The sequence below is a fragment of the Triturus cristatus genome, chromosome 4_1 (assembly GCF_964204655.1).
Source record: "Triturus cristatus chromosome 4_1, aTriCri1.1, whole genome shotgun sequence".
NCBI classification, from domain to species: domain Eukaryota; kingdom Metazoa; phylum Chordata; class Amphibia; order Caudata; family Salamandridae; genus Triturus; species Triturus cristatus.
In genome coordinates, this window is record NC_140585.1 from 1,120,512,990 (window position 1) to 1,120,540,722 (window position 27,733).

Here is a 27,733-nt window from a genome sequence, read left to right on the forward strand (position 1 = left end):
CTGTCTCGGCAAGGGCTGTAATTACAAGTTTGTGGGTGTTTTCCAGACACCAACATTTAAATTTGAACAGGGCAAACCTGCTGAAATTTAATGGGCAAAAATGAAAAGAAGCTCCAGGGTAAATACTAATCCCAGGGTTATTGGCAATTATGGAGATAAATAACAAATTCCCAGCAAGGCCACTCATGCGGAGGGCCTTAGTCCCGATTTCAGCCTGTGGAAAAGAGCAATATACAGTCTCTTGTCCCTGGATAGGTCGAAGAGGGGCGCTCTTTCTGTGTGGTGAAATTAAGAAAATTAAAGGACAATGCCAAGTGGATAAGAAAATCTGGATTCTGGTCTAGACTGTGTAGAAAGTTCAGTAGGAGAGCCCTAGAAGGTCTCTTAAGCTATGGTGCACGATAACTACAATGACCATAAACCACATGTACCTTTACCCCATTAATACTCAAGCGACCAGAAAGCATGTGCTGTGTGTATCAGCATTTCCAGTCCACAAAATTCACCTATATGTTCTCTTCAATATATCTCAGCCCCAAACTCCAGGTGCAACACATCTAATGGTAAGAGTTGAGGGGAGATTATTTTAATAAAATGGATTTAAAAATATGATGAATGTATATTTTTCAGATTTCTTTTCTCTTTTCAAACTTTATTTGCTGGATCAAAGTAGCATCCTCCCAGCTGAACGAACAAGTTACTTGCGTTCGGCAACGATAAATCTGTAAGAAAAATACGTTTTTTATAGATTCCTTACCTTGGAATTACCCCCAGGCGTCATACTGGATCCGTAAAGTTTGCTAGCAGTACCCCTGCGCGTCAGAAGGTGGCGTCGGTCGACTCCACGTTCGTCGTTGGCGTCGTGGCCGCCGGGATGAGGTCACGGTAGCTACTTAGACGCCTCCCTTGCTCGCTGACATCAGTTCTGTACACAACTTTCCACGCCAGGTGCGCAAAGCCATGCAAGACACGAACCACTGGTGCACAAAACTAGGGCCCTGAAAGGAAGTCCTTAACCCCAAAGTCAGTTCACAGAACAGGGAGAATGGGCGGGGCAGTAAGGAATCTATAACTAACTTAAGTTTCTTACCGATATATCGTTACCAAAGGTAAGTAACTTGTTCATCTGAAAGAAACAGTTATAGATTTCTTACCTTAGAATAGATACCCCAGCAATACCAATCCCGGAGGTGGGTCTGTGAACTAAGTTCACACCAGAAAGTCCTGGAGAACAGCACGGCCAGAGAAGCCGTCTCTCCAAACTTGGCTGTCCAGAAAGTTGTGTTTGGTGAAAGTGTGCAGCGTTGCCCAAGTAGCTGCCTGACAGATGTCATTAAGGGAGACTCCCCGTCCCAAAGCAGTGGTAGCTGCCGTTGCCCTGGTGGAATGGGCGCGCAATCCCACTGGAGGCTCCTTCTTTTCTCAGGAATAGCAAGCTTTGTTGTACAAAATTACCCACCTGGAGATGGTCCGTTTGTGCACGGCCCGACCTTTCTTGGCGCCCAGGTAACCAACAAAGAGCTGGTCATCCACCCGGAATTGTTCGGTGCAATCCGAATAGAAGGAAAGCGCACGTTTTAGATCCAGGCGGTGGAGCCTCTCTTCCTCTTCTGAAGGATGTGGAGACGGAAAGAAGGTGGGCAAAGTAATGGTTTGGCCAATGTGGAAAGAAGTAACCACCTTGGGAAAAAAGGAAGGGCTAGTTCTAAGGACGACCTTGTCCGGATGCACAGCCAGAAAGGGAGGCTTGGAAGAAAGATTGTAGCTCACTCACCCTGCACGCAGAGGTGATGGCCATCTGAAAGGCAGTTTTCAAAGTTAGAAGCCTGAGAGGACAGTTATGTAGCGGCTCAAAGTTAGAGCACATAAGATCTGTAAGAACCAAGTTCAAGTCCCACTGGGGCATTACGAAGGGAACAGGAGGAAAAAGATGAGTAATGGCCTTAAGGAAACTATTTACAACAGGGGACTTGAATAGAGAAGGCTGATCAGGAAACCTAAGGAAGGCTGAAATGGCCGAGAGGTAGCCTTTTAGAGTGCCCATTGCAGAGTCCTGCTGGGCCAAAGAAAGGAGAAACAAGAGAACCTCAGAAAGAGGGGCGGAAAGGGGATCCACAGCCTTTGCTGTGCACAATGCCACAAATTTGTTGCATCTGCAGGTGTATACCGTCTTAGCGGAGGGACGCCTGGCTGCCAAGATAACATCACAGACTTCGGGAGGCACGTCAAACGACGTCAACTGCTGCCGCTCAATCTCCTCGCAAGGAGGTGGCGGCTGGACAGGTTCAGGTGGAGGACCGTCCCCTGCTGCTGCGACAGAAGATCCTGCCGAAGAGGCAGACTGATTGGAGGATCAGCGGCCATGTTGAGTAGCTCAGGATACCAGAATTACGTGCCAAATCCGGAGACACAAAAATGACTTGGGCGCGGTCGTGCTTGATCTTCAGCACTCTGGGCAGGAGTGGTATAGGCAGAAAGGCGGATAGAAGACAGCAATTCCACTCGCTCCGAAAAGCGTTGCCTAGCGAGTGCCGCCTTGGAAATTCCAATGTGCAGAATTGCTGCGCGTTCTCTTCGGTGGAGAATAGATCTAACCAAGGCTCTCCCTGTCGAAAGAGATCTTGCACCACCTCCGAGTGAAGACTCCATTTGTGATCCATCACGCCCTGGCGTACAGGGAACCTGCCAGGTGTTGAACCACGATGATAAGTGCCAAAACTGCCAAAACTTCCTGTTGGAGGAGGGCCAGATGATCCTCCGACATGCGATGGTACTGTGGTGGCATGGATGGAGGGGGTAGTCTCGAAGGGGAGGAAGTAGCCCCTTCTGACTATTCTCAAAACCCACCTGTCTGACGCGATGGTGCGCCAGTGGAAGAGGTGATGGCGAATCCTGCCGCCCACTGGCGATTGGTGGCCCTGGAAGGTCAGACTTGGAGGGTATGGAGGCTGCTGCAGAGGGGGCTGCACTGGACTGGCCCGCCCACTGGCCCCCAGAACCACAGCGGTGGTTCCCACGTCCCCGTCCAAGCTGGGGCTGAAGAGCTTGCACTGGCCTGTAGCTCTGGGCAGGACATGGTGGGGCACCCCTTCCGTAGCCACGAAAGGGGCAAAAACCAGACAGTGCAGGGTGGGTGGTGGAGAGGCCCAAGGACCTGGCCGTAGCCCAAGAGTCCTTTAAGCACTCCAGCGCCTTGTCTGCTTTTTCACAGAATAGGCAACTGCTATCAAAGGGAATGTCTATAAGGGTAGATTGGACATCCCCTGAAAAACCAATCGACCTCAACCAGGCGTAGCGTCGAAGGGCTACAGATGTGGAAATCATCCTGCCTAGTGAGTCGGCGGTATCCAGCCCACAGCGGATGGCAAACTATGCTGCGTCTCTCCCTTCGGCAACCGCCCGAGAGAGTATGGCCCGGGCCTCCTCCGGGAACTGAGGCAGCACTTGCACAACCGTATTCCACACAGAGTGGGTGTAACGGCCCAACAGACATGCGGTGTTTACTGACCACAGTCCCAAGCTGGAGGAAGAAAACATCTCCCCAAGATGGTCCAGCTTCTTGGATTCCCTACCAGGTAGAGCGTTAGGGAATGCGCCCTTGGACCACAAAGCTCTCAGGGGTGGGATGTTGGGAGGGGAAAGTGGGGTCGCCTGGGGCAGGGTGGTGGCGTCGGTCAATCATCCTACCCACATGAGCCCCTGTGTTGGGCCTGGACCAGATGCCCAAAAGGATGTCCGTTAGGGCTTCATTAAATGGCAGCAGGGGCTCCGAAGAGCTCGCTGCCGGTTGAAGCACCTCTGTCAGGAGGTTGGTCCGGACTGTCACCGCAGGTAGCTTGAGGCTGAGCACCTCGGCCGCCCTACGCAACACCACTGTTTAAGATGCCATCTCCTCCATAGCCACGGTAGGAGGAGACAACATGCCATGGTCTGGTGAGATATCCAGACCAAAGCTTTCCCCAGTTCCTCTCTCCAGTCTGGTTCATAACCTAACTGGTCAGTTAAAGGGTCTCCAGACCCCTCCCAGTCCTACTCACCCTCCTCTGGCTGCCAATCTGGTCTCAAAGAGTCAGGGTAGAATAGGGGCACAAAAGTCGGTTGATGCCGGTCCGGCTCCGAGTCAACATCGGGATGGAGGCCAAGGTAAACACCGGCTGGGGACACAACCGGCGTTGGCTGTGGACGTGGTGCCGGTGGAAGCAGCACCGGGGGAGATGTAACTAGGTAGACTGGCGCCAATCCGGATCCAGGCCTGGATCCAAGGGGGCCCTGCAGTGCCGAGGCTGAAGCCGCCAGCTTTGAAGGCCCAGGGCCCCCAGCCGAGTCCACGGGCCCGAAGGCGCGCCAGCAGAGTCGAGCTGCCCAATGATAGCATGCATCGCTTCGCAAAATTGACGAAGCTGGGCAGGGGTCGCTCCAGGTCCCGGAGAGGGAGGGAAACCCAGAGGTCGACCCTTCGTGCTCCACATGCGGAGCCGCGGGGTGGCACCACCAGCATCCCTCGTCGTGTCGGCTGACGGACAGAGAGAAGTCCAAGAGCGACGGTGCTTCTTTGACTTCTTGTGTTTCAACTTACCTGACCCGGAGTGTGAAGACTTGGATGAAGAATGATGGTGGCTCCGCGACCGGACCCTCGACCTCTTACGTGACCGGGACCTCGAGCAGCGCGGAGCCGGCCCTCGAGAAGCTTTCGGGACAGCTCTCGCAAACACTTCGCATTCATGGTCCGGCAGTCTGAGCACGACTTGGGGTCAGGCAGAAGAGGCACACACGGTGCAGATCTGTCACCAACATCAGCTGGCTACAGGAACCGCAAGACTTGAACCTGGCCATGCCGGACATGCACCAGGAGTCGAAGACTCAAGAATGATGTCGACAATCTCTGGATCTGCGCTGGCTGGCGCAGAAAAAGAAAGAACTGACGTCAGCGCGAGAGGGCGGCAACTATGTAGCTACTGTGACGTCATCCCGGCGGCCACAACGCCAATGACAAACGTCGAGTCAACCGATGCCACCTTCTGACAAGCAGGGGTACTGCTGACGAAAAACTTTCCAGATCCAGTCTGACGCCTGGGGGTAATTCTAAGGTAAGGATTTTATAACGGTTCCTTTCAGATAACTTGTTTGGAGCTCTGCATCCTAAGGTTACATGAGGTGGACCATTCTCAAGACTAGCTCTTTTGGCAGAACTATTACAATGGTTTCCCGTTCTTCTAAGTTTCAAATTAGAAGTAAAGGTAAATACGCTGCTGTTTTCATTAACAGGGCGAAGTTTGCTCTTTCAGTGGCTGGACAAGCAGATTGGACAGGAGACCAGAGGATCTTGCTTGCATTATTTTAATACAAAATAGTAAAATGAATGGAATCTAAAGTGTCCTGTGGAATTAGCGGATGTTATTTAGTTGTGCTTTAGGTTAGTTCTTCCGGTATTACAAACACGCATTTATGCAAAAATTATAACTCATGGCAGGATGATTCACTAAAGAGGAAGCCCCCTGTTTTTAAAATAAAATCTTACCTGGTTTCTGCAGTTAGAGTGATAACATTATTCAGATAGTCTCGCATCCAAGCAGAAATTCCCAAAACACATACGGACATCAACTGCAAAAATCGAGACATAATCAATGTTATTCAGTGATCACAAATAAAGGATCAACTCTACAATGTGCACTCACCCACACTGTACACAGTAAATGGATTTCAGAATATGAGAGCATCTTCATATTAGGAAATGCAAATATTTGTATCTAGTGAACAATGCTCAGTAATTTGAACATGAGATTTTTAACGTTACTTGCTCAATTTAATCAGAATTCTCCATGGGAAAACATGCTACACAGGTGGGAGAAGGATGAGGCTGCGAGTGAGCAAAATTCCAAGATGGTGCAGGCTGCGGTAAGAACTGCACAATGGCCAAGGAACCGGGTTACGTTGGAAGATAGCTACCCAAATCCAATCTTTAGAAAAATCAAGATGAAGCCTTATGCACACAATGCATGACAAAGCCTAAACTCAAACTACTGATATTACAATTCACCCTCCAATTCACCCTTCTTCATAAACGTTTACCTCACAGCCTTTGACATCATCGCTTTTCTTATTGTGCCGTTTCACCATTACTTCCTTCTTTCTCTATCAAATTTGATAATAAAGATTATCCACCTGCCCCACTTCCTCCACCCAATTGTTGCCCCTCTGACACTTCAAAAGTAATCCTATCCATGCTTGCACTCAATTATCCAACATGCCACAGGCAATTCATTCTCGAGGAACACGGACGCCAGTCATTCTTGCAGCATCACACACAGCAACCTCTCAAACATAAAAACTCAATACTCCTATATGGTACATTATTAGTGCCTCTCGTCTCATCTACCACTTTTCAACACTTCATTTATGTTTTTGTGAGCCCACCTTAAAAAAAGATTTTAAAAACTTGGATATTTACTCTCCATACCGTTGCTCCTATTATCTGGGCAAATATATCACATTTTCTGATTTCACAAAGAATTCAATTAAAATCTGTCAGTGTCACATATTTCCAGGAGTATTACAATGTATAAATATTTAAGTATTCAGAATTGTACCAGGTCACATCTTCAATTTGTTTTGGTTCTTGAAACAGAAATTATATGTTGTAGTAAACACCAGAATTCTCTGAAGGCATTTTCATTTTGGTTTAGTGTACTCTCCGTTTCCACCCTCGACAGGAAGAAATGTGTGTGAATTTGCAGGAATGAATATTACCTACAAGTCGTTGGCAAATAACCACATACTTATGAAATAGGGAGCGTTTAACACTTTGCTGATCAGCTTTCTGAACTTTCCCAGATAATGGGACAACCCCTTCACCTTCCCTAGTTTTGAGATGACCCTCAAGATTTTTGTGCACTTTTGTTGAACTCAAGGGAGTTCAAACAATCATGACTCAGATCCTGGATAGCCAATTAAACAACCTTACTGTGTAAATCACTTTAGTTTGAAAAGCTCCTGTCCTACTATAAACAAACATATTATGGAAATCAAAAACTTGAACATTAAAAATGTCAGTACACTTATTTGAAAAGAAAGGCCATCCTTTTTTGCGGTCTTAAGCAGTGTTGTGTACTAAATGCAGTGTGGACTCTAAGGGCCTCATTACGATGTCAGTCAGAAAGCATTCCAACCGACTGACCGATTACAATGTTTCCAAAACACGGTTCGGTCGAACTACCATTGATTTTAATGGGAGCCTGTGTACCGACAGCAACACAGGCTCCCATTGAAAAAATGGGTAGTCACGGAAAACCTTGCTCCCTGTGGCTGGCACCACTTGGTGACTGCCACACCGTGCATGGTTGGAAAGAGGGGACCCATGGGTACCCCCAAGGGCCCCAACCGGAGATCTCCCGGTGAAGTGGGGCCTGCTACGTGCCCCCACAGTCCGATTCAGACAGCCGATCCGTGCTGGACAAACTGATTTGGAAAGGCTGTTCCAATCCGACAACATAATGTGTATGTCAGAAATGCAGTTCATAGACTTCTACGATTCGGCTCCGAAAGACTCGGTTTCTCTGAATGCCGATTGGAACAGAGTCGGAACGACCGAACAGTTTCCGACAATCGTAATTGGTCAACCAGGTGTGTTCGAGTCATCGGAAACGTGAGTTCCGAATCAGATTTGGACAAACCGAATGTTTGGAGCCTTTCCGACCAACATCGTAATGAGGGCCTAAATGTAGCATAACACTGATCTCTGCAGTAGTCATCTACTGGACATTATCTGGGCAGTTTGATTTTCTGGACTCAATTGTATTCACAGAGCCACATGCAAAAAGATTTTGCCCAGTTCATGATTGCATATATAATATACATTTTATAAGATCAAAAAAAGGGAGATGGGCATCAAAGCTTCCCTTTCTCTAGAAGACCATGGGCCCCATAAATTGTACCACAGCTCTAGGAAACAGGGGAGGATAGGATGAGGACCACCTCTGCCACACCCTGTGCCAAAAAACACGTTTAAGCGCTCCATTAGAGCCATCATGAATGAGGCACCCAATAATTGGAATAAAGGAACTACCTTCCTATTGGAAGGGGTGTTATAGCCTAATGGAAGTGCATAATGGCCATTTTGGCAGAAGATCACATAAGACAGGTATAGCAAAAATCAAACTACTGAAGGAGGATTTAAACAGTGACAGTAATCCACTAGAAGCAGGCAAATTAAACAGTCATCAAAGGCGGCATTGTTGCCCCCCCCCTCCTCCCCCCATTTTTTCCTAACATAAGCCATGGGATAAAATAGCGTAACATACAAGTACGCACACAAAAACGATAAGAGCCCCAAGTAATCAAACAATCGTAGTGGCCATCTTGGTTCCCTTTGCAAATAAACCAGTAAAAGCAACTTGAAGAAAAGAAAAGCAAGCATTGGCACGGCCAATAGGTCTCGCCTTCGGGGCCTTATAAGTGTTTAGCCAGAGCTAGGACTTTGTCAATGTCTTTAAGCTGCGCTGTAGAGAAGTGTGGCTGCTGTGCAGCTTGCTGAAAAGTTAATAAAAAAAGTTTCAGAAGCATTTGTTACCTTATGACCAAGAAGGCATTATGTACAACTGAACGACCATATAAAAACAAGCATTTGTAAAGCAATAGGTCTCGCATTTGCAAGAGTTTGAGCTATTGGCATAAATGACAATGCCTTTTTTTTAGGTGTTTTGAAAACCTGCAAGTGGAGCGTAAACACGCACTTTATACTTATAGTCCATTCTTACAAGAAGCAAGACTGACAGTAAAAGAGGCGCAGTTACTGTCAGCTTTGATTCTTGTAAGCAAGGACTACAAGTACAAAGTGCATGTTTATGCACCGCTAGCAGGTTTTCAAAACACATAAAAGGTATTGACATTTACAATGCCAATAGCTCAAACTCTCGCTAGACCAATTGCATTGCAAATGCTTGTTATTGTGGCCTTCAGCACGGTGTAATCAATCCTTGTTTAGACATCTGTCCTAAAAATGTATTTCCTCAATACTATATCACAACCTCCACAAAAATTCAATCTCCAACTACCAAATCTGAGGCGATTCGATTGGTGAGAGGTCTGCCCTCATGAGGATTTATGGGCTGTAAGTGATGGCATGAACCCAAGTCAGCCCTCCTGGACCAGGACTACCACAAATGGGTTGTTACAACAATCTGTATAGATGAAGCAAGTCGTAGCCACTTTCAGAGCACATTAATGAACTAGAGAGCGCCGCATGTTACCAACTCAAACACAGCTTTGTTTGTTGAGTTACGAAGCAGAGATTCCCCACTCTCAGAACAGGACCACAACGATCTATTTGTTTGGAGTTTATAATCATTGAAAATGCTTAAACCAGGGTCCCCAGTTTCCTGCAATGACTCAGTGCGGGTCCCTGGATTTCACTAATAAATAATCGGGGCCCCATGGAAGTCATGTTAAGAATCTCTGCTGTAATCTACTGCAGCAGACCAAATGCCAAGCCCTGTGTAAAATAATCATGCCTTGGCAAGTGTTTTCCTTATAACTGAAAAGAATTATTTAAGTCCAGCCAGTATGCAGATTGAAACTATCTGGAAACTTAATCCATCTAATTTATAAAGCTAGAAAATAAAGAATTCCATGTACTATTTTGAAATATAGCTATGCTCTTCCTCCAGTATCTTGAAAGGTTTCTACTTAAAAAAAAAAAAAAACACCCTGGCAAATGCAATAGCTTTGAACTTTTCATAAAGGCAAGGCCTATTGGTTTTGGCTGTACCAGTTTAAAAAAAAAACAAAATCAAAGTCTGACCCAATTTGAATGCAAAAAAGGTATTAAAAAATGTGAATAAGAGACATGTAGTGTGTGGGGGGTAGAAGAAAGAGGTATGAGTGGAATGTAGACTAGGCAGCCGTGGTATTAATCATCCCTGCCATTCGACAGCACCAGATGGGCACCTAAACTAACGTTTGAGCACATGCACTTTCAGATTAAACACTGCAATTATTCCAAAAGTAACCCATGCACGACTGTCCGAATGGGGGCTCAGGAACCCTACCAGCCTCCTAGGAGCGCCACTGCCATAGACCATGGATTCTGTAGTTTTAAGTCTGGCCTGACAGTTAAGTGTCTCACTTACATTGTGCCTTTGCTCACAACATACATTACAGGCATTACCATTGCCACTGCTGACCTATCTGGGATGGCATTCTGCGGATCACATCTACTTCAAAGGCGGGGGTGAGGGGGGTCTTAATTTGCTATTTTTAGGCCTTGATTTTCTGATCAACTGGCTACTATTAAGGCAACAAAGGGTTGGCAAGGTCAGGTAAACACTTGCTGAAATCCTTAAGTAGTTGGTCAATTAAATTGTAAACTAAAGGAAAAACAATTGTAAAGTTGAACACCTGCCATAGTATGATGCGGTCTGATCCCGTTCTGGTTTTCCAGCAGCAAGCACCTTGGGAGCAGTTTCATTAGGGCACTACAAATACCAGAATGCTTTGTGTTACATGAAAACTCATGCCTGGATATAGTCAAGACATGGGGTTTGTCGATGGCTAGCACACTGACAAAGTTGCTCTGCAGACTTGGTACTGAAGAAGGGATGGGTGTGTTAACACGGACCCACACAACAACAACACACAAAAATAAGTTCGTTTTTATTTTTTAAAGCACACTAACCTCATACTGACAGGCAGTCTGCACCCTGACAGAAATAGATTTACAATTCTCAGCAGAAAGCCCCAGATCTACAGAGCTATGGTGCTTAAGCGCGCTCTCTGAAACCGGTCCATTTTTGTGACGGTTTTTCGTCTCTCGAACTCCGTCTTTCCACTCTGTTTTCCCTCTCCTGCATCTGTTGAATGAAAATAAGAGCTGGTCTGAAAAATCGAAAGCTGATGGACCCCAGCAGCCACCGGCTCAAATTAACCACCAGGTCCCACCTGCAGCCCCTGGCTCAAATAAAGTCTCGTCTAAACCAGAGCGATTACTGCAAGAACCAGAAAAATACGTGTCATTCGTACACCGCACAGCCTGTCTGCTTGATGTAACCACAAATAATTTTTTACACATTTACTCACACAGTGACAAGTACTTTTGACGATCTACTAGCTGGGAGCCCATGGATTACAATTCGAGCATGTTTTAGATTAACACACCCAGAACAACAGGCAAAGATGCATGCGCTCTGCATAAGCACCTCAGCAGGGGCTAGGTGCGCTAGATGGCAATAAGAACTAGCACTTAAATGTACTGCATATTATATGGATAAAGAATCACTAAAGCCGTCAGTGACGAACGCGCATCTGGAAGTACCCTTAACATGATTCAGAATAATTCTCTATATTCCTACCTACCTCACATTTAATGTAAGAGCAAAACCATATTGGATACTTTATTAAAAAAAGGCCACAGAATTAAGTGGTAAAAAGAGAAAGAACAAAATTGTCAAATATTTACAAAAGGGCATAATAAAACAAAGGATAGTGAAAACCCAAATATAATAAATCAGATAAGTGAAAGATGTGTGTAAAACAGAGAATAGGAATATTAAGAAATCGGAAAAATGAGAAAAACCAAAGAAAAAAGAATTATCAAAAGTTAAAAAATGATCTGCAAATCACCAGAAGAAATGGCATAGCTTATTCAATAGATCCGTCACGTCGCAAATCAATTCACAAAAGTAGTGTCCTTACTCAGGGAGTTATCTAGTGTGCAATTAAATCACAGGACAAATTCCAGGAGAGAGAGAGACATCGGTAATCCAGTAACTCAACAAGGAAGTTATTATCAGCATGTACAATTGTAGTCATCGTGTATGTACAGTATTTATAAAGAACATTTTCTAAAGAGGAGAAACATCACTAACCAGATATGGCTATATGGTCGTCATTAATCTAAACTAACTGCAAATAAGACATTATGTTTTGAGAACAAATAGATCGCAATGGTATACCGTAGGGCGCCTCATGAGTAAGCAGACCAAGTACTCCATCACACTTAAAAATGCACTACATATTATTAAAAATAAAAGTCAAATGCGCTTACCGAAATTTTAGAAATGTGATTCTATAGTCTGAAAACAGTAGTGTATTGAAGGTCGGTATTATATATAATGAGAGCATCCAAGTACCGTGGGTAAGGCTTTGCAGTCCGCTGGACTATGAAAGGCTCACAAAGGCATAGCGTATCGGTGTTGAAGGCAGAATTAATGTGGAACCACGCGATGTGCCGGAGGACTGTGAGCGGACTGAGGTTTAGACTGGAAAACAGGCTGTAAAGGGCTAAGCAAGAATAAATCTCCTTAGATAGCTCGAAGAAAGTGAAAAGTGAAACCAAGGTGACAAATTACCGCATTATTCACCAGTGCTCCGAGGGTCATGTGCACGTGTGAACTAATTTGGCTGAACATTATAATTCAGTTAAGAGTGGAAGGGACTATGTACAACATTCCCGATTCGTGCTCCGATGGTCATGTTAGCGCGTTCCCAGTTGCGGCTGAGATTTACAAAGGATAATAAAAGGTAACGTTCGGGCGGTGAATTAAGGCTCAAGGTGACAAGTGAGTGGCACGCAAAACTAGTAATGGGCCGTGCAAGGTCTAATTACTTCCTTCCTTCCATCCTTCCAGTAGTCTAAGCGACGTGGTCTCTGCGGTCCTGGGAAAAACAGAGTTCAGACTCCGAGCCGAGCCGGGCCGCGCTTGAATAAATGATCTCTAACCTAACGTGAGAAGCGGCTGGTATCATCCGAGTGATGACATCCAAAGATGAAAAGGAATATGCTACTTACCACTATGCATCTGTTCTTGGCATGTAGAGCTGCAGATCTACACACTTTTGCATAGATCACCATCTGGTGTTGGGCCCGGATGTTTGCAGTTTGTTTTTCCTCTTGGAAAGTCTTTGGAAGTCACGAGGTCGGTGACTCCTCCTTTGGATCGTATTGCGCATGGGCTTTGGCTCCATCCTCAGATTGTTTTTCGCCAGCAGGGAAAGATGGAGCGTAGTAATAATAGTGAAGAAACCTGTGTGTGTTGTATCTAAATAAGATAGACTGGAACAGTTACAGGTAGCCGGGGAGGCGGGTGGGCGTGTGTAGATCTGCAGCTCTACATGCCAAGAACAGATGCATACTGGTAAGTAGCATATTCCGTTCGAGGCATATGAGCTGCAGATTACACACTTTTGCATAGACTATATAGCAGTTCCCAACCTTAGCGGCGACCACCGGTATCTGCTGCAGTGGTTTGAAATAATGTTTTTAGTACAGCCTGGCCCACACTAGCTTGTTGCTTGGTTTGCATATCTACACAATAGTGTTTAGTGAAAGTGTGCGGTGTTGACCATGTAGCTGCTTTGCAGATATCATCTAATGGGATGTTCCCTAGAAAAGCCATAGAAGCCCCTATCTTCCGTGTAGAATGGGCTTTAGGGGGAACAGATAGCGTTCGTTTTGCTTTGTGGTAGCAAATCTGGATGCATTTTACAATCCACCTAGCTATCCCTGATTTTGAGATGGGGTTGCCCTTGTGTGGTGGAGAGAAAGAGACAAACAGTTGTTTGGTCTTTCTGAAAGGTTGTGTTCTTTGTATATAGTAAAGTAAGGCTCGTTTGACATCTAGCGTGTGTAGAGCTCTTTCTGCAACGGTCTGAGGTTGCGAGAAAAATACTAGTAATTCTACAGATTGGTTTAGGTGAAAAGGGGAAATGACTTTAGGTAGGAATTTTGGGTTGGTACGGAGAACAACCTTGTTCTGGTGCATTTGAAGAAAAGGTTCTTGTATGGTAAGTGCTTGTATCTTACTGACCCTTCTAAGGGAAGTGATGGCTACAAGGAAAGCTGTTTTCCATGTGAGAAATTGCAATTCGCATTTATGCAAAGGTTCGAAGGGAGGCCCCATCAGCCTTGTGAGAACGATATTTAAGTTCCACACAGGTGAGGGTGGTACTCTGGGGGGAATTATTCTTTTTAGGCCTTGCATGAAGGCTTTAATGGCAGGTACTCTGAAAAGTGATAGGTGCTGCCTGTTCTGCAAGTAAGCTGCAATTGCTGCGAGGTGTAGCCGAATGGAGGTATTTGTAGAGCACGCTACTCACCCGGAGGGTCTCAAGGCGCTGGGGGAGGGGGGACCGCTACTGCTTGAACAGCCAGGTCTTGAGTTGCTTCCTGAAGGAGAGGTGGTCTTGGGTCAGATGGAGGTGGATGGGGAGGGAGTTCCAAGTCTTGGCTGCCAGGTAGGAGAAGGATCTTCGAATGCGGTGGCGAGGGCGTGGCTAACCGATCGTAGCTGGCGGGTTGGAGTGTAGAAGGTCAGGCGTTTGTTGAGGTACCTGGGGCCCAGGTCGTGGAGGGCCTTGTGTGCGTGGGTGAGGAGACGGAACGCGATTCTCTTGCTGACTGGGAGCCAGTGCAGGTCTCTCAGGTGTCCGGAGATGTGGCTGTGTCGGGGGATGTCAAGGATGAGTCGTGCTGAGGCGTTCTGGATGCGATGGAGTCTTTTCTGTAGTTTGGCTGTGGTTCCGGTGTAGAGGGTGTTTCCGTAGTCCAGTCGGCTGGTGACGAGTGCCTGGGTGACCGTCTTCCTGGTTTCGGTGGGGATCCATCGGAAGATCTTTCGGAGCATGCGTAGGATGTTGAAGCATGATGATGAGACGGCATTGACTTGTCTGGTCATCGAGAGGGAGGAGTCCAGGATGAAGCCCAGGTTGCGTGCGTGGTCCGTTGGTTTGGGTGCGCTGCCCAGGGAAGGGGGCCACCAGGAGTCGCCCCAGGCAGAGGGTGATGATCCAAGGATGAGGACTTCCGTCTTGTCAGAGTTCAGTTTCAGGCGGCTGTTCATCATCCACTAGACTACGTCTTTCATCCCTTCGTGTAGGTTGGTTCTGGCGGTGGCTGGGTCGTTGGTGAGGGAGAGGATCAGCTGGGTGTCGTCGGCGTAGGAGATGATGTTGAGGTTGTGTTGGCGTGCGATCGCTGCAAGGGGGCTCATGTAGACGTTGAAGAGGGTGGGGCTGAGTGATGATCCTTGTGGTACGCCGCAGATGACTTCGGTGGCCTCGGATCTGAACGGGGGGAGGCGGACTCTCTGGGATCTTCCGGCGAGGAACGAGATGATCCACTCTAGTGCCTTCTCTTGGATTCCGATGTAGCTGAGGCGCTGCACTAGGGTGCGGTGGCAGACGGTATCCAACGCTGCGGAGAGGTCCAGGAGGATGAGGACCGCTGTTTCCCCGTTGTCGAGCAGGGCTCGGATGTCGTCAGTGGCTGCGATGAGGGCAGTCTCGGTGCTGTGGTTGGCTCGGAAGCCGGACTGAGTGGTCGAGGGATCAGTTGGTCTCGAGGAAGGCGGCTAGCTGTCTGTTGACGGTCTTCTCGATGACTTTGGCAGGAAACGGGAGGAGCGAGATGGGGCGGTAGTTCTTGAGGTCGGTGGGGTCTGCTGATGGTTTCTTCAGGAGGGCGCTGAGTTCGGCATGCTTCCAGCTCTCCGGGAAGGTGGCGGTGTTGAAGGAGCAGTTGATGATGTCCCGGAGTTGGGGTGCGATGACGGAGTCAGCCTTATTGAAGACGTGGTGGGGGCATGGATCGGTTGGTGATCCGGAGTGGATGGTGTTCATCGCGTGGATGGTGTCTTCGGTGCTGACCGGGGCCCAGGCGCGGAGGGTGGTGTTGGTTCGGTGGTTGGGTGCGTGGTCTGTGCGCCGAAGCTGTTGTGTATGTCGGAGATCTTGCGGTGAAAGAACGAGGCGAGTGAGTCGCAGAGGTCTTGTGAGGGAGTGAGGTAGTTTCCGGCGCTGGGGTTGGAGAGCTCTTTGGCGATGCTGAAGAGTTCCTTGCTGTTGTGTGCGTTGTCGTCTAATCGTTCTTTGAATGCTGTCTTCTTGGTGGTGTGGATCAGCTGGTGGTGTTTGCGGGAGGCGTGCTTGAGGACGGTCATGTTGTCTGTAGTCGGGTTTTTTCGCCAGGCTTTCTCGAGGGTGCGGCAGTTCTTCTTGGAGTTCTTGAGGTCGTTGTTGAACCAGGAGGCTTTCTTGCTGTTGGGCCTGATGGGATGGTTTTTCAGAGGTGCGAGGTCGTCAGCACAGTTGGTGATCCACTGTGTGAGGTTGTTGGCTGCTTGGTTGGGGTCCGCTGAGCTGGCGAGAGGGTTCTGGCTCAGTGATGTGGAGAGCTGGTCGGTGGTGATCTTGCTCCAGCTCCTGCGGGGAGCCTGTTGCAGGTGGTGGTGAGTCGTGGTTCTTCTGAAGCTGAAGTGGACGCAGCTGTGGTCTGTCCAGTGGACTCCGGTGGAGTGGCTGAAGGAGATGTACTTGCTGGAGGAGAAGACTGGGTCAAGCGTGTGTCCGGCATAGTGGGTGGGGGTGTTCACCAGTTGCTTGAGTCCGAGGTTGGCGAGGTTGTACAGCAGGGTGGTGGTTGTGGTGTTGTCGTTGTTGTTCTCCAGGTGGAAGTTGAGGTCCCCTAGGAGGATGTAGTCAGCGGAGGGGAGGGCGTGTGGACTGATTAAGTCTGCGATGTCTTCGCTGAATTGTGTGCGGGTCCTGGGGGTCTGTAGAGGAGGGTGCCTCTGAGTGTGGTCTTGGGGTCGGTGTGTATCTGGAAGTGAAGATGTTCTGCCGCTGTGAGGGTGTCGTCGGAGTTGGTCGTGATGCGGATGGTGTTCTTGTGGACGATGGCGATGCCTCCTCCTGTCTGGTTGACTCAGTCCCTCCGGGTGATCTTGTATCCGTCCGGGATGGCGATGGCGGGTGCTGAGGAGGCGTTCATCCAGGTTTCTGTGAGGAAGGCGACGTCTGGAGATGTGGTGTCGAGCAGGTTCCAGAGTTCCACGGCGTGTCTGTGGATGGAGCGGGTGTTGAGCAGGATGCACTTCAGGTGGTTGCTGCTGGTGCTTGGCAAGTGCGGTACGGGTCCGGATGCAGGAGATCTTGCAGGATTGGCAGGTGAAGGGTCCGTGGGTGCGTCTTGGGGCGGCTCGGCAGCAACCGGGGATTCGGCTGGTGTTAAGTGTGAGGAGGGTGGCAGCGTCGTAGGTCTGGCGGGTGGGCTGGCGACTGCGGGGGCCAGGGGGTCTGGCGCTGGGCGCGGTCCAGGCGCAGACGGGCTTGCCTTTAGCGTGCCTTCGGCGAGCCCGTTGCGCGCGGCATCCATGAGGGGAAGAGGGAGGGAGGAGCAGCTGGGAGGTGGGAGCGGGGCGGCCAATGGGGTGCAAGGGGGCGGAGCTACCGGGACGCGGCGGCGGGAAAACGGGCGGCGAGGGGGTGACACGGCGAGACGAGGGAAACAAAAAGTAAAAGGGAGCACAATCAGGGCAACAAAAGTAAAGGGAGCACAAATCAGGGCAACAATACCAAGGACACAGGCACTCGGGGCACAGAATGAAAAAGCGGACACAGGCACTCGGGGCACAAAATCAGAGAAGAGGACACTGGCACTCGGTCACAGAAGGCAGGCACAGGCAGTCAGGGCACGGCAGCGAGAAGCGGTCACACTGGGGGCTGTGTGGCAGTGAGGGGAGCGACCTGCCTGGGAACCAGGGTCAGAGGTCGCTCTCTCTACTGCTGCGCAGCCTCCATATGAGGGGAAGAGGGAGGAGCAGCTGGGAGGTGGGAGCGGGGCGGCCAATGGGGTGCAAGGGGGCGTAGGTGGAGTAAGTAGCATATGATGTGTTGTACCGACACGTCTAGAGGATTGATTGTGTTATGGCAATAAACCACAAATCTTTTCCACTTGGCAGCGTAGCAGGCTCTAGTGGTAGGGCATCTAGCTTCTCGGATGATGTTCATACAGTCAGGGGGAAGGTTTAGGTATCCGAATTCTAGGATTTCAGGAGCCAGATCGCAAGGTTGAGCTGAGTTGGGTCCGGGTGTCTGATCTCTCCATGGTTCTGGGTTAGGAGGCATGGTGAGAGGTGTAGCTTTTGGTGTGGTACTACCGAGAGATCCAGCAGCGTGGTGTACCACGGTTGTCTGCCCCATGTTGGAGCTACTAGGATCAGTGTGAGGGAATGCTGTTGTAGCTTTTGCACCACTAATGGAATTAGTGGGAGAGGTGGAAAAGCGTACGCCAATTTGCCAGACCAGTTCATCGATATCGCATTTCCTTTGGACAATGGGTGTGGGTATCTGGCGGCGAAGCTTGGGCATTTTTTGTTTTCGTGGGTGGCGAAGAGGTCTATCTGTGGATGCCCCCACATTTGAAAGAACGGATGAAGAACCTGTGGGTGAAGTTCCCACTCGTGGATCTGTTGGGTCTGTCTGCTGAGCAGATCTGCCATGGTGTTTTGGACTCCTGGGACATGTTGGGCTAGGAGAAAGATTTTGTGTGGAATTGCCCATCTCCATATGCTCTGTGCTAATTGAGAGAGTTGTGGAGAGTGTGTGCCGCCTTGTTTTTGAATATAATACATGGCCGTCATGTTGTCTGTGCGAATGAGGACTGCCTTGCCTGAAATCCGTGGTTGAAAGGACTTCAGGGCTAGAAAGATTACTAGTAACTCCAGATGGTTGATGATATGGAGTAACTTTTGTTGAGGCGTCCATGTGCCCTGCACTGTGAGATGTAATAGGTGAGCTCCCCAGCCGGAGAGCGATGCGTCTGTTAGTATTATTTGTAGAACCAGGTCCAGGAACGGTCGACCTTTGGAAAGGTTTGTGGTGTTCCACCACTGCAGAGAGCGATGGGTGCGACCGTCCACCAACACCAGATATGTCAGTTGCCCCTGGGCCTGGTTCCATTGGCGCGCTAAGCACTCTTGGAATGGACGCAACTGGAGTCTTGCGTGAGGCACTATGAAAATGCAAGAGGCCATCATCCCTATCAGTTGCTTAAACACTCTTGCTGGAAGGGAGTGTTAAAGTACGAATTTTTGTCGCAAAGCCTGAATGCTTGCAATCCTGGCCGGATTGGGTTAGGCTATTGCTTTTGAGGTGTCTATGGTGGCACCGATGTATTGTTTTATGTGGGATGGTGTTAGCTGGGACTTTTGGTGGTTCACCGTGAAGCCTAGTCGGTGAAGTAGTTGGATTGTAGTGGCGGTGTGGTGTACACATTGGTTGTATGAAGTGGCGTTTATCAGCCAGTCGTCCAAGTATGGGAAGACGTGAATGTGCTGTCTTCTGAAGTGTGCCGCCACTACCGCTAGGCACTTGGTGAATACCCGTGGTGCTGTTGTGACTCCGAATGGAAGCACCTTGAACTGGTAGTGTTGTCCGTCCACTACAAATCTGAGGTACTTTCTGTGAGCATGGTGTACCGGAATGTGAAAGTATGCGTTTTTCACGTCCAGTGTTGTGAGAAAGTCGTTTTGGGAGAGGAGCGGAAGCACCCGCTGAAGCGTTACCATGTGAAATGGTCTGAGTGTATGTATGTGTTTAGGGGCCGGAGATCTAGAATAGGTCGTAGAGTCTCGTCCCTTTTTGGTATTAGAAAATATAGGGAGTAGACCCCTAAATTTTGCTGATTGACGGGAACGTGTTCTATTGCTTGTTTTTGTAGGAGGGAGATTACCTCCTGCTTTAGTAAAGTGGAATGTTCTTATGACATTGGGCGTTGCCTGGGTGGAATGTTTGGGGGGGGGGGGGTAGATGTTAATTCCAGGCAGTATCCTGACCGAATAATTTGGGTCACCCATTTGTCTGAGGTGATGGTCTCTCAGACATGAAGGAAATTTTGAAGTCTGCCCCCGACCGGAGTGGGATGGTCTGGAGGGAGCGGGGGAAAGTCATTGGGTAGGCGGTGTGGCAGAGCGGGCGGTATTTGTTTTGCCTCTGCCTTTATTATTGTTGCCCCTATAGCCGCCTCTTTGATAACCCCTTGTGAAGGTGGACTGAGTGGGGGATTTTTAGGAAGTGGACGCGTTATCTGAGGAGTAGCCTCTAGATGTACTCCGAAAGGAAGAGCGGCGAAAAGAGCGCCTAGGAGGGTGTGACTGTAGGGCTCCCATGGACTTCGCCGTATCGGTGTCCTTCATTTTTTCGAGGGCCTCATCTACCTTTGGGCCGAATAGGTGTTCCTGGTCAAAGGGATGATTCAGGATGGAGGCTTGTACCTCTGGTTTAAATCCTGATATTCTTAGCCAAGCATGGCGACGGAGGAGGATGCTAGTAATAATGGCCCTGGAGGCTGTGTCTGCTGCATCTAAGGCACAGCGTATAGAGGTGTTAGTGATTGTCTTACCCTCTTGAATTAATTCATTGGCCCTAGTTTTATATCTTTCAGGGAGGTGGTGCATTATGTTTTCCAATTCATCATATTGTGCCCTATCGTATATGGCCAATAGCGCTTGGGTGTTGGCGATACGCCATATATTGGCTGCCTGTGACGCAGTGCGCTTTCCTGATGCGTCCAGTAGCTTTGACTCTTTGTCAGGTGGTGGTGCTTCACCTGACGCCTGGGAATTTGTTTTTTTTCGTGCAGTGGAAACCACTAGGGAATCTAGTGGCGCTGGCCCTTTGATATAGGCGGGATCTGTGGGGGCAGCTTTGTATTTTTTTTCTATGCGCGGGTTAATGACCCTAGCCCTGACTGGGTCCTTAAAAACCTCTGGCACATGCTTTACCACCCCCTTAAGCATAGGTAGTATGGATGTAGACCTATGTGTGGTATCAAATGTGTCGAGGAGGAAATCCTCCTCTACTGGGTCAGTGTGTAGCTCTACCCCGTGATAATGTACGCCCTCTGAAGTAGGTGGTGGAAACCTAATGAGTCTTCCGGTGGAGATGGCCTGGAAGGGTAAAGGTCATCTTGTGGGACGTCGGGAATATCTGGGTTATTGTAGTCGTCCCATGGGTCTGGGGATCCTGTAGGGGTGGGGTCTTGGGGCACATCCCCTATATCGTGATATGGGTACCCCTGATCATCATCGTCTGGAGACTGGGTCGGAGAGCGATGAGGTGGGGGTGGAGAAGGCGGAGGTGGAGAGGGTGGGGGAGCTTGAAGAGGTGGGGAAGGTATTCTGAAAGGAAAGGTAGCAGAGTCCTTCCTCTTTGGAGGTGGAGGCGGAGCTGGTTTGTCCAAATGTCTCTTTTTGGAAGAGAGTGTCAGATGTCCAGTTTTTGGATCCCTGGTGAGTTTTTTGTAAGGGATCCGGTGTAAATCGTTCCTGTGACAATGTTTGGTCCGTCAGCGCCGAAGTTTTCGGGGCAGATGACTTTTTAGGCTTGTCCGTGCCAGTTTGCTTAGCACTGGGCTTGGGAACCTCCGATTTCTTGATCGGCGCCAAGATAGGCTTTGGCTTGGAAGTGTCGGTGCCGAGGGCCTTATGGGGTTTGGTTGGTACCGAAGATGGCGTCGGTACGGAAGCGCTGGGTTTCGACCCAGAGGGCTTCTGTGCGGAGCTCGGTGTCGAGGTAGAGGCTGGTTTCTTTTTCGGTGCCGAAGTGTGTTTCTCGGCACCGCTGGCAGGCTGGCTCGAGCCCGAGCCGCCGGAAGGCTTAGTTGGCTTCTTCACCGGGCCCGAAGGTGGGGTGTGTGAAGCAGTGTCTATCATCTTGCTTAGGCCCGAAGGCGTGACCGAAGCCTTTTTGGGTGTTGGCGCAGGTGTGGGGGGGGGGGGGGTATAGTACTCACGACCCTCTGCGCCGTAGTGATGTCTTCCACATCTGAGTCGTCGGCTTCGGGAGCACTGACGAGGTCCTCTTCAGTGCGCTGCTGTCCCGGATCTTCGATGCCGTCTCCGAAGATATCGACTGGAACGGAGGTCGAGGAGTGTGCCATGTTTCTTCTGGCTCTTCGGTCCCGAATAGTCTTTTTCGATCGGAAAGACTTACAGGCCGGACAGTCTCGAGCCTTGTATTCAGGGGAGAGGCAGAGGTTGCATACCTCATGAAGATCGGTGTGGGGGAATTTGGACCCACATCGAGGTCACTTCATGAATGGAGTTCTTTCCATCAGCCAGGACCGGAGCTTGGGTAGGCCTGAAGGCCGCCGTCGACGACTGGAACCGAAGATTTGTCGATGAGAAGGTGCGTTGATTTGAGGAGATCGCGATCGAAACAATACCGCGATGTGAGGGGAGGATTCCGCTTCGATTGTCGAAATGGAAATGTTGGGAACCAGAGCACGAAGATCGCATCCGAGCCCGATGGCGGGAAAAAACAATCTGAGGATGGAGCCGAAGCCCATGCGCAATACGATCCAAAGGAGGAGTCACCAACCTCGTGACTTCCAAAGACTTTCCAAGAGGAAAAACAAACTGCAAACATCTGGGCCCAACACCAGATGGCGATCTATGCAAAAGTGTGTAATCTGCAGCTCATATGCCTCGAACAGAAGAGTTACTATATGTTTATCAAACCGGTAAGATAAGGTGATGAAAAGAATTAATGCGGTCATCAGTGAAAAAGAGAATTTATAAAGGCATGTAGGTTAAAAGCAAACAGTCAGTTCAGGCGAAGGAAAGGAAACGGAACAAGCGGCAGTAAAAGCAATCACAAAAGTGATCGCTATTGTAAAACAAATAAGCTTGCGAGTGGTGCACGCGCCACAGACAGACATGTGGTTTCCATTATCGATCCCGTGTCTGGGCACGATAAGTGAAACCACATGGCAGCGGTGCGCGTAATAAACACCAATAGGCCATTGGCGGAGCAAAGCGTCCGCCTTTGGACAACTGCGTGCTGTCTTTAATAAAAAGACGCACGCAAAGCCCAATAGCGTGGGACAAAAGGAAAAGCACACGCACGAGCGGGTGCGATTCCTAGGTCCGTTTTCAAAACCCCTACGGAGGTCTCTCGCTGCGTGAGCAGTTCTACGCACTGCAACGCTAGGTGCTAGACCTAAAAAGTATTTACAATAAAAACGGTCCTCAGTTTTCTTTTGTTCTTGCAATGCTGGCAACTTGTTTCTGCCTATTCCAATGGTTGTTAAAGATTTTTTTTTGAGGGGGCATGAACAATCGGAGGGTGATGGTTGGGAACTAGTACCTGTATTATAACACTAGCACCGGCCAGACACTAGGGGAGAATCAACAGATGGCAGATTCCAAGAGCAGGCGGAGGTGGTGCTGAGAGATGCTGAGGTGGTAGTGGTGGTGGCTGGTGCGGAGACAATGCTGAGGTGATGCTGAATGATACTAAAGTCTTTCTGAGTGATGCAGTGGGGGCGCCGAGTGATGCAGTGGGGGCGCCGAGTGATGCAGTGGGGGCGCCGAGTGATGCAGTGGGGGCGCCGAGTGATGCAGTGGGGGCGCCGAGTGATGCAGTGGGGGCGCCGAGTGATGTAGCCGAGTGATGCTGTGGTGGCGCTGTGCTTAAAAACTGTTGTGTTAGGGGAAGCTATAATGCCCTTGGCTCAAGTTTGCGCTATAATTATGCAGGACAGGCAAGCGGGTATGGCCTAATGTAATCGGACAATATCAGGTGAAAGCACTAAGCCCGGGAGTTGTGAGCGCGCGCTAAAAGGGGCGGCAAAAATGAAAGGAGCTGCAGCGTCCTGCGAGTGTAAGGGTGCTCGTGAGCGAGAGAGGAAAGCCAGATGGCACAGCCAGATGGCGGCTGTGCGCGTGACCGCGCCTAACCGCAAGCTTTGGGCCACAAGCAAAAGCTTGTGGTCGGATTTCTGAAGCCCCTCACTAAATGTCGACAGACCAGCACATGCGCTGGCTTGGACGAGCGATAAAAAAAAAAAAAAAAAGACAGGTAAATGAAACTAAATAAAGAAAGAGCGAAAGTTAATAACACAGCATATTACCACACCAAGGTAGGAGCACCTATTGCTTTAGAAAGCATCAATATTCATCTCAATGGCCTTGAGATGTGCTCTGGTGGCCTGGAACTCTCCCCCCGACCCCCAGACCCACTCTCTCTCACTACATTCTTTGATGAATTTCTCACTTCCTTGTTCACTGATTTCAAAGTAGCTTTGAAATAGGTACTCCACATTTACAAATGTTTTTTCCATCTGCTACTCAGCATTTTTAGTGTATGTGACTGTACATGCGGTCACAAATGAGACATAACCCCTTTTTGGCTTATGTATTAAAACTGTAATCCTTGCATAATGTCTACCAATTGTACTTTCATTCAAGATGTCTATGCTGTAATTAGCTTTGCCTGTGAAGCTCCGTGAAGGCAGGCTCGCATGAAATAAGGTCACAAGTAAATACAAAGTCAATCGTATCCAGTGTAGACTGTCAAATCATAAAGCTTCTGCCACTGTGTCCAATGGTTTACTAACATAGGATAAGACATGAAATTTTACACAGGTAACAATAAAACAATCACTAGGCCCTCTTGGCGCCAAACACTGAACAGAAGTCATGAGGATAGCACACAGCAAGGACAAAAAAAAAAAAGACTTAACAGAGGCATTCAAAAACAAATTCACAGAATATACAATCACAAATGAAAATAAGCATTTGCAATGCAATAGGTCTCGCATTTACAAGAGTTTGAGCAATTGTTATTGTAAATGATAATGCCTTTTATTTATGTGTTGACAAAACATGCAAGCAGTGTTTACGCACCGCTTGCAGGTTTTGTAAACACATGGATAAAAGGCATTATCATTTACAATGCCAATAGCTCAATCTCTCGCAAATGCGAGACCTATTGCATTACAAATGCATGTTCTCGATGTGGGCACTTGGTGATAAACGACAACGAATATTGGTGTAAAAAGATGTACACCTACATAATCATGCATGTACACAACTACATTGCAACAAATATTTCCGAGAAAATTATTCGGTTTACTATACAATACGTAAACAGCATATAATACTCTGCGCCGCACTACACACACACATATATATATATATATATATATATACACATATACACACACACAGTTATTGGTGTGGGGGTGTGTGTGTGTGTATGTATAGATACATGTGGTTAGGTAATTATTCTCTCGTTTTTATGAGTAGCTAGATGTATGCACACGCGATTCAGAGATTGCAACTCCTTGCTAAAGGTCACGTGACAGCCCCATGCTCCCAGGCCATTTTGGGAGGCCTATAACTCTGCCCCCTCTAAAACAATTGTGGCCACACTTCTAATTTTCCAAAGCTCGCGAGCAGCAAATAACTCTTGTAGTGAGGGGGGCTTTTCCCGAATGAAGCCTGCATCTAAATACACACGTGCATTAGAAATAATAGGGCATGCGCGAGCGTGCACAGATCATATACTGAGCACTCATATGACATATGTTATATATAGCTGCACACACTGACACCCACGTCGAGGCGCACGCACCGCACACTCCCGGGACCCACCTTTGTAGCAGAGTCCCCCGTGGAGCAGGAGCACAGGCGCAGGACTCGGGGGTCCCCATGGCCGCTTCTGGTTCCGTTGGTGCTCAGTGCAAGAGTGAGGTAGGGCCGCGTCCGTCGCCGGTCACTGAGCCAGTCCCCAAGCACCTGGCGGCCTCTCCCTAGTGTGTCTCTTAGACGGACTGACTATTTCCTTGGATACCGTATGGGGGATGTCTGTCTGCCTCCTGGTTACCGTACCCCGGATGTCTGTCTCCCTGTTTACCGTATCCGTGATCTCTGCCTGTCGCCTGTGGTACTGTCTCAGAGATAGCTAGTCTGTCTCTTGGTTGCCGTTCTCCGGATGTCTGCCTCCCGGGTCAGTGTAATTTGGACGTCTGTTCGTGTCCTGGGCGTAACTGGGATGTCTGTCTCTCCCAGGTACCCTATGCCTGGTGGTCCCTCGCTCTCTCTGGGTCCTATTCTCGGATGGCCGTCTCCTTGGTAACAGTCTCAGGGTGATGGGAGGGGTGCTGGGTTTGGAGTCCGGGTAGAATGAGGAAGAGGAGGGGGATGTTTGCTGGTCTAAGGTCCCCGCTTAGGATGCTGCCCAGAATTTAAAACAAGGGAACGGCGAGTATTATCATGTGTTAGGATTTTTCTAATCGGACGACTAATATCGCACTCTAGTGAACAAAACGATTTCCCTGGGAGCTTCCGATATGATGTGGAGCAGACAGGGGGAGGGAGGGAAAGTGAAAGCGTGCCATGCGCGTGCTGTGGTGAAACGCCAGCCCTACACGAGGACAGGAGATGTGCACACGTACAGAGTGCACATCTCCTATCCGTACGCGTGCACATCTCCTGTCTCCCTTCTGCCCAAAAAGCGACAATAGATCTCGCCAAGGCGAGCAACGCATGTGCTGCGTCGCTAGGCTAGACCTAAAAAAGGGATTTCATTAGGCACTGTTCAATAGGGTCCTTGTACAGTTGAACTAGTTTTTACAGTTTCCAACTGCCCACAATGGAACAAATCAAGTAGTTTGCAATTAAAAAGTAAGGGCATGTATCAACTAGAAACCATGGCACGGTGTACAGGGTTCAAGAGCTTTAAAACATATGCTAACACTGTCAGTCCAACAGATGTCAAAGAAAAATTCAGGGAGCCAATAGCCAAGTATATTTTTTGGTTACTTATGTATGTAGGCATTCTGAGAGCGCAGTAATGGAGCACCGGTCACTGAGCCAGTCCCCAAGCACCTGGCGGCCTCTCCCTAGTGTGTCTCTTAGACGGACTGACTATTTCCTTGGATACCGTATGGGGGATGTCTGTCTGCCTCCTGGTTACCGTACCCCGGATGTCTGTCTCCCTGTTTACCGTATCCGTGATCTCTGCCGGTCGCCTGTGGTACTGTCTCAGAGATTGCTAGTCTGTCTCTTGGTTGCCGTTCTCCGGATGTCTGCCTCCCGGGTCAGTGTAATTTGGACGTCTGTTCGTGTCCTGGGCGTATCTGGGATGTCTGTCTCTCCCAGGTACCCTATGCCTGGTGGTCCCTCGCTCTCTCTGGGTCCTATTCTCGGATGGCCGTCTCCTTGGTAACAGTCTCAGGGTGATGGGAGGGGTGCTGGGTTTGGAGTCCGGGTAGAATGAGGAAGAGGAGGGGGATGTTTGCTGGTCTAAGGTCCCCAACAGATGTCAAAGAAAAATTCAGGGAGCCAATAGCCAAGTATATTTTTTGGTTACTTATGTATGTAGGCATTCTGAGAGCGCAGTAATGGAGCACCTTCTACTCAACAACATAAGAGTTAAATAACACTGAATACCATTCAGAATGCCTGGATAAAACGGGTCTGTGAATATTGCAGAGATCAAGCATAATTTGAAACACTAATGCACACACCTACCACATTAGTAAAATAGGCGCATCACTCTGGGCATACTTTACTACACAGCTTGCGTATGTATCACTGTACAAAGGAGGGGAGGATGTTGACAGGATAGATGCAGGGTAGTGGGATGACTCAGCTGGGTTTTCCATCCTAGTGTTACACTTGGGTGAGGTTCTGTTTGAAGTGGAGGTTCTTCAGTTCCTTCAGTACAAGAGTCAGACATTGCAAAGTCTTGGTAGGAAAGGCGTTTGAGATTTTTGGAGTGCCGTAGGAGGAGATCTGTGTTTTTTCCTTCATTCTTGCAAATTTGATCTTGTGGGCGTTTGTTTCTTTGCCCAATGAAGATCAACAGCTATGGTGGGGTGCGCCCAGTGAATATCTTTGAAGGTGATGCAGTCTTTCAAGGTAATGCAGATTGGTAATCAGTAGCGGCTGGTGACATTTGAAAGTGGTGTGCCACAAAAGTAGGGGGGAAATGGACTTTCATGTACCGAGCGACGTGAGCAACCTTAAGGAAGAAACTTGGGATCTGGGGTAGGTCCTCCTCCAGAGACAAAATTGAAGAAAAATGTCAAAGTAGCAAATGTCAAATTTTAAAGCAAACAAATTTAGTAATAAAGCAAGGCTTGTAAAGCAGAGGGAAATTATAGTATTGAAAT

The 27,733-nt window shown here is 48.7% G+C and overlaps 1 protein-coding gene across 4 annotated transcripts in view; it reads right to left on the minus strand.

Moving 5' to 3' along the window:
• Positions 1-27,733, minus strand: part of TSPAN12 (tetraspanin 12) — a 326,891-nt gene that overhangs the window by 162,380 nt on the left and 136,778 nt on the right. For 2 of the 4 annotated variants that reach the window (XM_085654152.1, XM_085654153.1), the window contains one exon: positions 5,519-5,601. The exons of 1 other annotated variant lie outside the window; for it this stretch is intronic. In XM_085654152.1, the coding sequence (XP_085510278.1) occupies positions 5,519-5,601 (83 nt within the window). Of the gene's footprint in view, positions 1-5,518; positions 5,602-10,669; positions 10,845-27,733 lie in introns of all 4 variants that reach the window. One more of the 4 variants, XM_085654151.1, reaches the window with a different exon arrangement.